Below are 12,242 nucleotides of genomic sequence, written 5' to 3'. Positions count from 1 at the left end.
AAGATCTGTATCTTTCCACAAACGAATTTTTCACATCTCTAACATCCTGATGGGTGAGTTTGTCTCTTACCTGTTGGGATTAATGTGTGCTTTCTGCAGCTGCTCTGCCTGCTGCATGTCCCTGGGGAAGCCAGAGAGCACCCAGCCGTTGGTCAGGCAGTCCAAGGCGCCCAGCCGTTCTGTCAGCAGCTTCAGGACAAGGTGGTTTGGGACTGCAGAGGAGGGAAAAAGGTGACATTTAGTTTGTGTGCTGAGTCTGCAGTGGAGGGAGATGCACACAAGTCCTACTGGAGCTAAAGCACAGAGTTATTCCCATTTATGAGTGATGTTGGACATTGTTGGCTGCTGCATCTTTACCATCATGGAAGCACCAAACTCACAAGGAACTGCAGCACCAAAGCAAAGTATTTGGTCAAACCTCATTCCTACATAATTTTGCAATGTGCTTTTCCCTCTCAGCCACACTGGCCTGATGTCACAGGGATGTGTGTGACACAGTCTTACCAAAATGCAAAAACAATGACCTGAGTTGTGGGAAAGAAATCCTGAAACAGGAAAAAATTTCTGAACATTCTGGATTGAATTCAGCAGGTGATAATGGTTCTGCTACAACAGCCTACATGTGCTATTGCTTCAATTTAGCCAAAGGCTTGAAGATTTTATAACTGGAAATAGTTTTCAAAATTAATTTCAACTACTTTAACTACTGCATTGACGAATCCCTAATTTTAGAGCTAAAAACTCTTTTCCCTCTATTATTGTTATTATTTTTCTTTATGGCAAGAGAGAACATGAGCAAGATGCTGACTGGGATTAATGCAGAGCTTTTAAAATTCTGTTTAATGGGACACTGTGGTAAGAAAGTATCCTGCCCACTTCCACTAGAGTCTTCAAAAAGTAAAATATTTCAACCAAGATACTAAAAATTAGGGGTTTTTTTCTCTTTTTTTGGAGGGGTGGTGTTTAGAATTAAATTATTTAAGCTTAATGAGAGTGATTATAAATTTTCCAACGACTGTTGTAACATCTTGGGCTCAGTGTCAAATAACCCCAAAGAAAGGACAGCAAAAGCACCTGGAGCTGCTTCCCAAAGCAGCAGCCAAAACAATTCCCAAGCAGCAAGCAGAGCCCCTTCCCTTTATCTGTCTAATACACTGATGCCTCTACTGAAAACAAGGCAGAGAAATTGCTACATAAATCCCCATCATGGCAGGTTGATGTTTTGATGCTCACCCTGCCATCACATCTGCATACAAAAATACAACAAGTGCTTGTAGGAGAGTGTATGTGTCAGATTTCTAACACTGCACTTCTCTTCAGGACAAGCTGACAGGGATCTGCCTGTATTTTAGCAGAGTGAATTATTAGCAGTGCACAGTTCCACCCCGGGAACAAGCAGGTTTTAAACTGCAATAACAGAATCCATTTGCTCCCTGGAATTTCACATTGTGCCTCTATCGTGCAATTCATGGCTTCTCCTCTGAATAATCAAATTACTGAGTTTACAGAACTGCACTCAGGATTCAATGTACCAGCAAAAAGGGAGGAAAACCGCGGGGAATTAATTAGAAAACAGATTAGTGTATTAATTGAGGATATCCACTTCACATTAGAAAAGAACAAGTTAAAGAGAGTAATATTCTCCATCTGCTGAAAGGAGAAAAAAGGAAGGAATGGAATAAACCCCACACACTTGACAAAGAGCGAAATGACAATGCAAAATTGGGTATTCTGTTAAAAATGGGATTCATAAAATTAAGTGTACAACAGCACAGCAGCAGGAAGGAATGTTATCAGAGAGATGCTTCTTCTCTATCCAAGACCTGAGCTGCAGGCAGGCAAGGGAGAGATAACAGGGGAATTTCAGTGCTTTTTCCAGGGCACTTCTCTCCCCATCATCAGCTTACAAGAACTAATACAAACTCAGTGCAAGCTAGTAGGAATAAACAAAAACAAATAAACTCAATTTCTCATTCCTAAAAATGTATTCCATACAAAGACCAGTGGAATTTTCCCATATTTCTGAATTTCTGCAGCACTTAAACTTTCTTCAGGTGTGTTATTTTATGACAGTTCCTACTAGAATCATTGACATGGATTTACAGAGGTGCCAAATTACATAATTTATTATTTTTTTAAAATTTCAGAATGCTCCAAACATTTTTGCACAGAATTGGGATAAAGCCTACAACCCCCTGAGTAAAACTGCAGTAGGATTCTGCCAGAGTTGATAACCCTGTGAGATGAACAGGGGATCAGGACAGAGGCTGAAGGGCCCAGGAATGGCACAAAAAGATGGATATTCTGAACTGTTGGGCTTCCAGCAGATCCTGGGAGATTCCCCAATTCGCTTCCAGATTGCTTCCATCCTTGTGGGAAGGAGAAAGACTGCAGCCTGCAAGGAAATTCAGAAGCAGTTGTGATGGGAACCTGGCAGCATCTCCTGGGTCTGAGCACTTCCCACAGGCTTTCTGAGAACCCTGATATCAAAATCCTCCACTCTGGTCACTGTCTTTGAACAGAAATGAAGCAATCACAAGAGGAGGGGAAAAAAAATCGAGATGGAGTGACAATTAATTAATAGTTGATCTAATTCCATGCCAGGTTTGGGGTGTTTTGAGGGATGCTGGGGACACCTGACAGCTCTGTCACTTCAGCCAGGAGTGACTGCAAGGCGTCAGCAACACCCTTCAGACAGTTTGTACATCCACGTACACATATACATCACTGAATAATATAGATGCTTACACATTTTCTGTGCCTCCCTCTAAAGCTTGATGGTGAGAAATAAAACATAAACAAGTCAGACAGCGAGCTCTGCTCTCCTCTTGATTAGCAAACATACCTATCACTTCAACACAATGGGGGAACAGAGCTTGTTGGCTGCTGGGTGGCATTACAAAGTACGTCAGCTGCCCTTGAACAGCAACAGTCACACTTGAAACAGCTGCATTAAAACTGTAAAAACATCTTCCACAGACCAGAGGGAAGGAAAAGAAAAAAAAAAAAAAAGAGGAGGGGAAAAAAAAAATCGGTATTATTCTTATTTTGTAGTACAGACAGAGTAGGTAATGAAGAACTCTGCAGTACAGAATTCCTTTTCAGTCATGTGGAACTGTCTCTGGAATGGAAGGCAAATTAATAACCTGTAATTGGAGGGGCACACAGCCTGGGAGGAACTAGCCAGAGGTCTCCTGGCCTTAAGCACATGACCCAGTGGGCATATAGCAAAGTAAAATATAGAGCTTTCCTGATGAGACAGTCAATCTACATGTTTTAAGGAGATTATGAAGCACAAGAGCTTTGAATAATCAATTCCTTTTCAACATAAGCTTGTGTGAGTTTCCAACTCTGAAAGTTGGGGGAATGAGACTCGAGAGAGATTTTACTTTATCATTAGAGAAGTCCAAAGGTAAGTTTCTTGTAAAAATTACAGTGTGCTGCTAGGAAGAGAGATCCAAACTAGGCAAGGTGGGAGCACATCTCTATTAGGGTGAGAAATCAAGGCACAGGAGGAAAATGCACCCCTCAGAAATAAAGCTGCAGAGCCACTGAGCTGCAGTGATTCCCAAGAGGATCCCAAACAGCTGTGGACCAGCAGCACAGTGAACCCCAGCATGGAGCAGCAGCAGAATGAGGCCACAAGCAGCTCCAGATGGAAATGTCATTTGTTCATTTTGTGTCTCCTTTATCTCCCAGCCTGTCTCCACCACATTAATGATCAACACTGCGCCCTGAATTGGCAGCTGTGGACCTAAGAAGTGATCTAATCAGTTCAGGGGTTTGATCAGGCAGGGGACAAGGAACTGAGGATTCAAGTGCTGCGTGGACACCCAGAGGTTTTCCATCTCCAGGGCTGTCAATCAGCACCTTCCAGCAAAAACATTTAAAAAATAAATTTACTTTTCACAGCTTCAAAGGTTTTCCACAGGTATCAGGTACTTCTCATGAGAAGTACTTCCTCGTGAAGCTCACAGGTCTATTAGCTCTGCCCCAATCCATGGATCTGCAGGACTAATAGCAACCCGGATCAGGCAATCAGTTACAAAATCACACCATCTGCTCCAGACAAAAGTACCAGAACATTAAAGGCACAGGCTGAAAGGGAAAAACACCACTTGAGAGATTACAGGGCACTATTCTCCAATAACTTCAATGCTGTCAGTGCTCCAAGCTATAAAATTATCATATTTAAATTGATACTTCCTCCATAGATTTCCCTTTAAAACAGACTTTTGAAGGGGATCGACTCACTTCTCCAAACCTATAAATCCTCAATTCTAAGCACAGCAGAAGTGCATTTACAGATAAAAATTGTCAGCTTTGTGCTCTAAAAGGTCCTTTTGACAATATTGTCCACCTATGCTTTATCCTGCTCATAGAGATTTTTTTTTTAGCAAGGTCTGAAGACTTTCACAGCTAATTCAGATGCCTGAGGCTTAATCCCAGCAGCTGACAGTTAACATCTTGTCCTGAATATAAGCTACAGCCAAAGGCTACTTTGTCCAGCAAATCCCAAATTTAGCAAAGCCCGAGATTTCCTTATTTCATTGCCCCAGAAACTCTGGATGATTCACGATGAATAATTGGCTTTTTCTATTCTGTTTCCTCGCCCGCATTAACGTCCTCAGAGATCGCATCGATCGCGATGGTAGCAATCGGTTTCTAATGTGTTTGAGAATGATTTAGCAGCGATTTACCATGGCGTCGGCTGATCGATAATTTCGGCTAATCCTGCCGGCCGCCGGTGGGTGAGGAGGGCAGGTTTGCGAGCAGCCGGTTCGGAGATCGAGAATAAACCCCGAGCCGAGCTGCAGCGGGAAAACACGGAATTTCGGCTGGCTGCAGCCGGAGAAGGGGATGGGCTGCTCGGGGGGCTCAGGCTCCGCACAGCCCGTGGGGAGGGTCCGGCAGGGTCCCGGGGAGCCCAAGGTTGGCCCACAGGTTGTCCCGAGAGCTTCAGCCCTGCCGTGCCGGAGGGTCTTGGCTATTGTCCCGGGGCGTTCCGGCCCCGAGTACCTCGGAGGTCCCCGAGAGGCCCGGAGAGTCCCGGGGGTCTCCAGCCTCGAGCGCCAGGAGGGTCCCGGGGGTCCCAGAGGGCTCCAGCCCCCCCGTCCCGCAGGATCCCAAGGGGTCCCGGGACTGTCACGGGGGGTCCCGAGTGGTCCCAGCGCTGTCCTTTAGGGTCCCAGGGCTATTCCCGGGCTGTCCCGGGTGGTCCCAGGCTGTCCCAGGTCTGTCCCGGGCTATTCCCAGGCTGTCCCAGGTCTGTCCCTGGCTATTCTCAGGCCGTCCCAGGCTGTTCCGGGCTATTCTCAGCTCTGTCCCGGGCTGTCCCGGGTGGTCCCAGGCTATTCCCAGGCTGTCCCAGGCTGTTCCAGGTCTGTCCCGGGCTGTCCCAGGTCTGTCCCATGTCTGTCCCATGTCTGTCCCAGGTCTGTCCCAGGTCTGTCCCGGTCTGTCCCGGTCTGTCCCAGGCTGTCCCAGGTCTGTCCCGGTCTGTCCCAGGCTGTCCCAGGTCTGTCCCGGTCTGTCCCAGGCTATCCCAGGTCTGTCCCAGGTCTGTCCCAGGCTATCCCAAGCTGTCCCATGTTATTCCCAGGCTGTCCCAGGCTGTCCCAGGCTGTCCCGGTCTGTCCCAGGTCTGTCCCGGTCTGTCCCGGTCTGTCCCAGGCTGTCCCAGGCTGTCCCAGGCTGTCCCAGTCTGTCCCAGGCTCTCAGTTCCGCACTGCCCGGCGCGGTTGGCTGTTCTCTGTCGCCACCGCGCGGTCACGGCGGGCACTGCAGCGGTCCCCGCCCCGCGGGCAGCAGCGACCCGAAATCTCGGGAAATTTTGGGAAAACAAACCCATTCCGGCTGCTGCTGAGGCTCCTCAGACCCCGACAGCGCCGGGATGGCACCGAAACACCGAGAGCATCCCCGGCTGTGTCGGGTTTGAGGAAGGGACAGCGGGTTCGCGGGCGGCGATCCATCAAAGGGAGAATTCCTACCGAAATCCCTTCTCCGCTCGCTCCTTTCACACACACAGCACTGCTCAGAAGGGCTGCTGTAAGAATCCGAGTCATTGTTTTATTACACTGAAATAAATAATGCCATCAAATATTTCATTTCCGCCTTTAAAATATTTTTGCTTGCTAGAATACATTAGAACGAGCCTTCTCTCTCTTTTTTTATTTTTTAGGGTTTCGGTCATTTAAAATAGGAATTAGCTGCATCAAAGTGGAAATTACACCATTTCTAAAGCAGGTACGATCCCAAATCATCGATCATATAATCATCATAAATCACATGATAAATTCAGACCTTCAGAACTGCTTCCTCATAGGTACCAAACCAGAGATTCAGGAATCTGATCCCATTCAGTGATGAGATAAGATTCCAGCCCCTGGCACTGCTTTACCTGTTAGCAGCAATGGAAATCTAGGCATTTTGAGCATCCAGTAGGCAAACAAAAAGCTTTTTCCCCCTAAAAATGGCCTCTGTGGTGTTTTCCATGGATTTTCCCCATGGCCCCAAGCCCCAGGATGATGCAGGGTGGTGACTCCAAGGTCAGGAGCCACACCTGAGTTCCCATCCACCTCCCTGACCGTGGCAGGGCTCGAGCTGAACGAGATTTTCTGCCTCAGTTTACCTGCCTGGGAGACAAAAGCTGCTCTGAGCTCCTTCACAGGGATGTGGCTAAGCTAGAAGTGTCTAAAACCTGTGACAAAAGGTGTATTTGTGCTTCTTTTTACTCCTTTGGCTTCCACAGAGGGGCTACAGTTGGATAGAGAGAGCAACTACACTTCAAACCCATCAGATGCATCATTTCCAAACCGAGAATTTTACATTAAACTCCAAAAAAAAAAAAAAAAAGGGATGCTGACCACACAATGTGCTTTTTCTTTTGGTTTTTGTATAAAAACTCCTGTAATATTCCCATCCCAAAAAGAAAACCACACAGAATTCAAGTCAGCAGCCCTTTGACTACTTTCCAGTGCTGCAAGGAAAGGAACCTCCACTTCCCTAAATTATAAAGAATGACTGTCAGCAGTGAAGATCAATATAAATATAAAAGATTAATACTTCACATTTATATTGTACTTTGCTGTTCAAAAGCCCCTGACAACCAGGAGGCCCCAAATGGCCAAGGGCCACATCTTCACTCAAATCCATGAGGGTTTGTGGCACTAATATTGAAATATTGATCCTCCAGCAACAGTAGGAACAGTGAATACCACTGCAAAATCAGTTTATATAGGAAGGACCATCCCCATTGACTGACTGATTATCACAATTATTCCAGAAAACAACTGCACTCCTCTCTTTAATCATATTTATTTTGCCTGGTCTGGCTTCCAGGGTTGGCTTTATAGGGTGGATTTTTTGGTTGCTTTGTTTTTACTCCTAAAATGTCTTTTCAGACCAAAGCTCCCACCAGCTCTGGGTATCTGCTAGATAAATACACCAATTTAGATTGTGGAATAAAGAAAAATACGTTGTAGATTTTCAAATAAAGGCAAAGGGAATTCTAATTTATCCTCTTATAGTGATTCAACACATTAAAAAGTAAAACTCAGGAAAGAAAATTACAACCTACTGCCCTTATGTCTGCATTTAAAATTATCAATTCTACAACCTTGCATCTCTTATAAAAATATGGCCACCCAAACCAGAAAACAAAAAAAAAGTCAATTTTATTTTGTTCTCTTGACCACCAATTTTCTCCTAGTAGGAAAAAAGACTGCTACCTATTTTCCATAAAAAAACCTTTGTAGCAGTCCCAGAGGAAAAGTCAAAAGTTTGACTTGAAAAACGGAGCTACTTCAAAAGCATTGTCAACCAGAGGTGAAGGTTTCTTAAAAATGCATAAATTAAGGGGTGGTGTGTTCATAAATACCTCGGTAACTTCACACAGCACATTAGTGAGGGAGGTGCACATTTAGGGGAGGCAGAGAATGGCTGCAAAACTAACTTAAATCAAGTAGAAAATCGATTTGTTGATGAGCTCCTGTTTGGGCTCTCGGTGTGTGTGCTTGCGTGTGTGCATGTGTGTGAAAAAATGAAAGAAAAATGGCGAGTTTTTTTTTTTTTCAATAATAAAAAGGGAGTTGCACTGCAGGGCCCCTAAAGCTTGTGAAAAATTAAACTCGACGGATTCAAACTGTCCTATTTCCACTTCAAAAGAGAAGAGGCACTGAGCTCTTCCCAACTTATCTTCAAACGCCCAGCACCCTAGAAAGTTTCTTTAAAAAAAATAAAGTCTCCAGTTCCCCCAAGCACTGTACCCGTTACTGGAGCTGCTGTCTCTCCCTCTTCTAATTATACCCATGTGAGTCTATTAATCAACTTGTAAATTATTTAGAGAGCCATGCGCTGTCTTCAGCCAGTACAAACACACTGCATGCAAAGACTTGCTGAAAACCAATGGAGCTCCCAAAGGGTCTCTGCAATGTTCAGACAGCTTGCAGCTCGCCAGTACAGCGCTCTTAAAAAACAAGAAATAACACTAAGCTTACCCCCTCAGATATAAAGATTTACTCAGCCTTTCAACTCGGCAACTCTCGGCGAGTTTTTTAACAAAGGGGGAGATGCTCTATTGTCAAATCTGTGTTTTGAGCTTGGTGATGAGAATATTAATTTGCTGTCGAAAAATAAAAAAAAAATACAAATCCACCTCGAATGAGGCGAAGCATTTGCGGTGAGGCTGTGATCACAATCGCCAGGGGACCCCAACTTTCAGAGGCTGCACCGAAAAGCACCCCTTTAAAACCACGGAAATGTAAAAATGAGGGGAAAAGAAATCTGTATTTGTACAAGTAATGGTTTTCATTAGAAAATAGGAGAAATTAGGGAATTCCAGATTTTACCCCCTACGTGCAGAATGCCGTTGGGGACAGCTTCAGATATTACAACTTTAAAAAAAAATAGAAAAAGGAAGGGGAAAAAACCAACACAGATTGTGTGTGTTCAACTCTAACAGGCTGCAAACAGTGCAGTGTTATGTGTCTTCCATGAATCAGTTCTCTTACCACCTGAATCTTCATTTTGGTGGAAAAAACCCCCAATTACCCAAACTAATAGCAGTTCTCCCAGCTGCAAAGCAGAACCTTACTGGTTTGGGAGTGGGTTTTTCCTTCATGCTGCTTTCCTGCCATCTCACTTTTCTTGGTTCCATTTATTACAGCCTCACAAACAGATGTATTAATTAGCAGTCATCACTCCATGCTATTTCACCACCAAAACTGGACAGAATGACAAGCAAATTTCAGCTGAGTGATGACCTTCCCTATTTTTGTGATGCCCCCAATGCCAAAATGCTTCTGCTTGTCTTTTCATGAATAAAACACAAACACCTCAAGGGGCAAACACCAGGGGCGTTTGGGGGGGAAAGCAAAAATTATTTCTGCAGTTTTCTTTTCCTCCCTGAGTATCAAATTCTGACCTTTAAGATGGTGAACAAAGATCCTGCAGATGGAACTTTCAATTAATGTGTTCCCATGTTTTCAGTGAGAAGTTCCAGCAGGCAGGGTAGCCCTGCTCAGAATTAAAGCAAACCAGGGACAGGAATTCTGTTTAAAGGTCTCCTTCAAGCCCATGGGGTTTATGGAACAGCCTCCTCAGAAAATTCCAGAAGGAATCAAACCAAATAAATCGATTTTTTGCTTCCTGTAGGAGAGTTCTGGCCACTGCACTCACCTCTTCCTCCAGTTCTTCCCAGGCTGTCCAAGTAAATGGTGTGTCCTAAATTCAGCATTATTGACCAAGGTTTAATCTAACTGGAGTTAATAACCAGAAGATTGGTCTCAGACTCTAATGTTGGTAATTTTCTGCCCAGAATATAGTTAGTAATAATTGCCCAGCACTCAGTGCAACCTCAATATCCTGAAGGAACAATCTCTGCATTTCAGACTGGTTGTCCAAAGCACAACTCTATGTTTATGACAGGCAGAAAGCTGTCAAGTTGCTGAACTTATCACCAAAAATGCATTTTTCAATATCTAGTGTGCACCTACTGTAGACTAGAATGTCCTGGGAATTAAAAAATTAATGGGCTTCAAAACATCTATGCTGCCTTCATTAAGCAAAATAAATCACCATCTACAAAACTGAGGGTTTTGACATAAAGCAGATCTTTATGAGACAGCAAACACTAGAAAATACAGAAAATGAGAATACCAGGTTGCCTTTTGGGGTGAATAATAGAATTGTCTGGGCTGTCCCTGAAATACATGATGTATAGATGAAGCAGCAGCACAGGAAAAACAGCACAAAGAATGTTCATGAATCCTAAAGCCATGAAGAGATCCGGGTTAGTGAAGCAGAACTAGAACAGAGCAGGCAGTGGGCAGCCTGAATAACTCGTTATTGAGGGAGCTTTGAACAGGCTGGGCTCTGAGCCTTGTTACAGCAGCACAGCCTGCCCTGTTGGCATATCTGAAATGACTAATTGTGTGCAATCAGTGGTGGCCACAAGAAGGGAAACACACTGAGATCAGTCCCCTGGGTGAGCACTTTAAGAATATATGAGGCATGTCCTCAAGATTTTATGGCACTGAGTTCCTTTTGACAACTAATGATTGGAGAACAGCATTTTTCCTGGCCTGCCTTTGGTTCCACTGCTCTGTGCCAGTGTCACCTGCATGATTCCTCACCCAAAGGAGCAGCTGAGGCTCCTTACAATCAGAAATGGAATGAAAAGGTTGAAGTTCTAATTGCTTTTCCACTTACAACGCTGTCTGCTATTGACTGCACTGAGTCTTTTCAAGTGAGATTTTCCAGAAAGTGAATGAAGTCAATAATAGCAGGAGAATCTTTCCCCTGTTTTAACCTGGTCTGCAGCAAGAGAGCAAAGATGCAAAGATTCTTTGCCCACCTTTCCTCTTCAGTACCCTGTGTTATTCCATTTTCTCCAAGCCTCTTGTGAGGGCAGTAATGAATTCTTGTTAGTGTTTACTAATGCAAATTCATTCTTTGTTATCCCTGGGAGAGGAGGATTAGCAAAATGACAGAACTTATTATTTCTGGGTTTGCTAGATGATATTTATCTTTATTCAGCCCTTAATTTTGTGCTGTGTCCCACCAAATAAAATATATATGTGCATACCAGCAAATCTAAGAGAGAATTTTTAGCATAATGCACAGAAATATAGTTATGATCCCTATTAACATTCAGAAGTGTTGTACAGCTTTATCCGTGCATGCTGTATAAAAAAAATTAATCTAAATCTGAAATAATTTCTAATTTGGAGGAAGAAAGGAATTACAACTTCAATTTCATTTTCCTGAAATGATAGCAGCTCCCTTGGACTAAGGGTGTGCATATTTTTAGGACTGGCTGAAAATTATGATCTGTGTAATTACTTTACTCTGCTGGGAATGCATCTCCTTTAAGGAACTTTAATGGTTAAGATGAAGTTTATAAAACACACAAAGAACATTTTAGTAAAGGAAGCTCTTAAAGGACCTCTCTTTGAATAAACAGAATAAACATCCAATAAACATCAGCCATAACTGAAATTTAGAGAGTGAGGTATTTACAGTCCTCCTCTCCACAGAGATGAGACAGTGGAATTACAGTGTGCACATCAGATTGGGAAATTAATGGATACCAAGAAAGACACAGTTTAAAAAGATCTCCATGTGTGAGTTGAGCTGCACACAAAACCAGCTCCATTCAGGTCATCCAGATTACACAGGATGGAATTATTGAATTATTCCCTCATAGGGAAACCTCAGATCCACTGCATGACAGACTCTGAAATCTCTTGCCTTTGAGTGAAATGGCCATTCTGAGGATCTCTACATCAGAAAATCCTCCCCTAGATCTCTGTGCCTGTTCCAGAGGACCCAAGTTGTCTTTTCCATGCTGCAGATTCCTGCTTTTCATTCCCATTTTTCCCACATCAGCTCCTTCTCCCAGCAACGTGGTGGCTGCCACAGGAAATTAATGCATTGAACTGAATATTTATTATTAGGAATAAATGCAATCCATTCACTGGAGATGAAGTTTAGAGTTAAAATGCAATACCTTGTGGCTTGATCAGTGCCTGGCAGAGGGATGGCACCCCCAAAACTGCCAAAGGTCTTTTGGAAACACCTGGGAAAGTCCTGAATCTCTTGGGTTGATATCAAGGGAACCTTAATTAATTTTCTAGGCTCATGTTGCAGAACTAATTCAGCCTCAGAATTAAGCTATTGCGCAAAAAACAAGGAGATTTTCAAGCTTTCCACCTTACCAAATACACTTCTTCGCTAAAAGC

General features: G+C 43.7%; 1 protein-coding gene across 15 annotated transcripts in view; it reads right to left on the bottom strand.

The window, feature by feature from the left end:
• AK8 (adenylate kinase 8) overlaps nt 1–12,242 on the bottom strand; it is a 67,766-nt gene that overhangs the window by 30,204 nt on the left and 25,320 nt on the right. For 13 of the 15 annotated variants that reach the window (XM_085076934.1, XM_085076937.1, XM_085076933.1 and 10 more), the window contains one exon: nt 71–212. The exons of the other annotated variants lie outside the window; for them this stretch is intronic. In XM_085076934.1, coding sequence (XP_084933060.1) covers nt 71–212 — 142 coding nt within the window. The remainder of the gene's footprint in view (nt 1–70; nt 213–12,242) is intronic. 15 annotated transcript variants of the gene reach the window in all.

The sequence above is a fragment of the Lichenostomus cassidix genome, chromosome 17, assembly GCF_008360975.1.
Source record: "Lichenostomus cassidix isolate B80296 chromosome 17, HeHo_3.0, whole genome shotgun sequence".
Lineage (NCBI taxonomy): Eukaryota > Metazoa > Chordata > Aves > Passeriformes > Meliphagidae > Lichenostomus > Lichenostomus cassidix.
The sequence above is the reverse complement of the archived record's forward strand: the minus strand, read 5'-3'. Positions and strand labels throughout refer to the sequence as shown.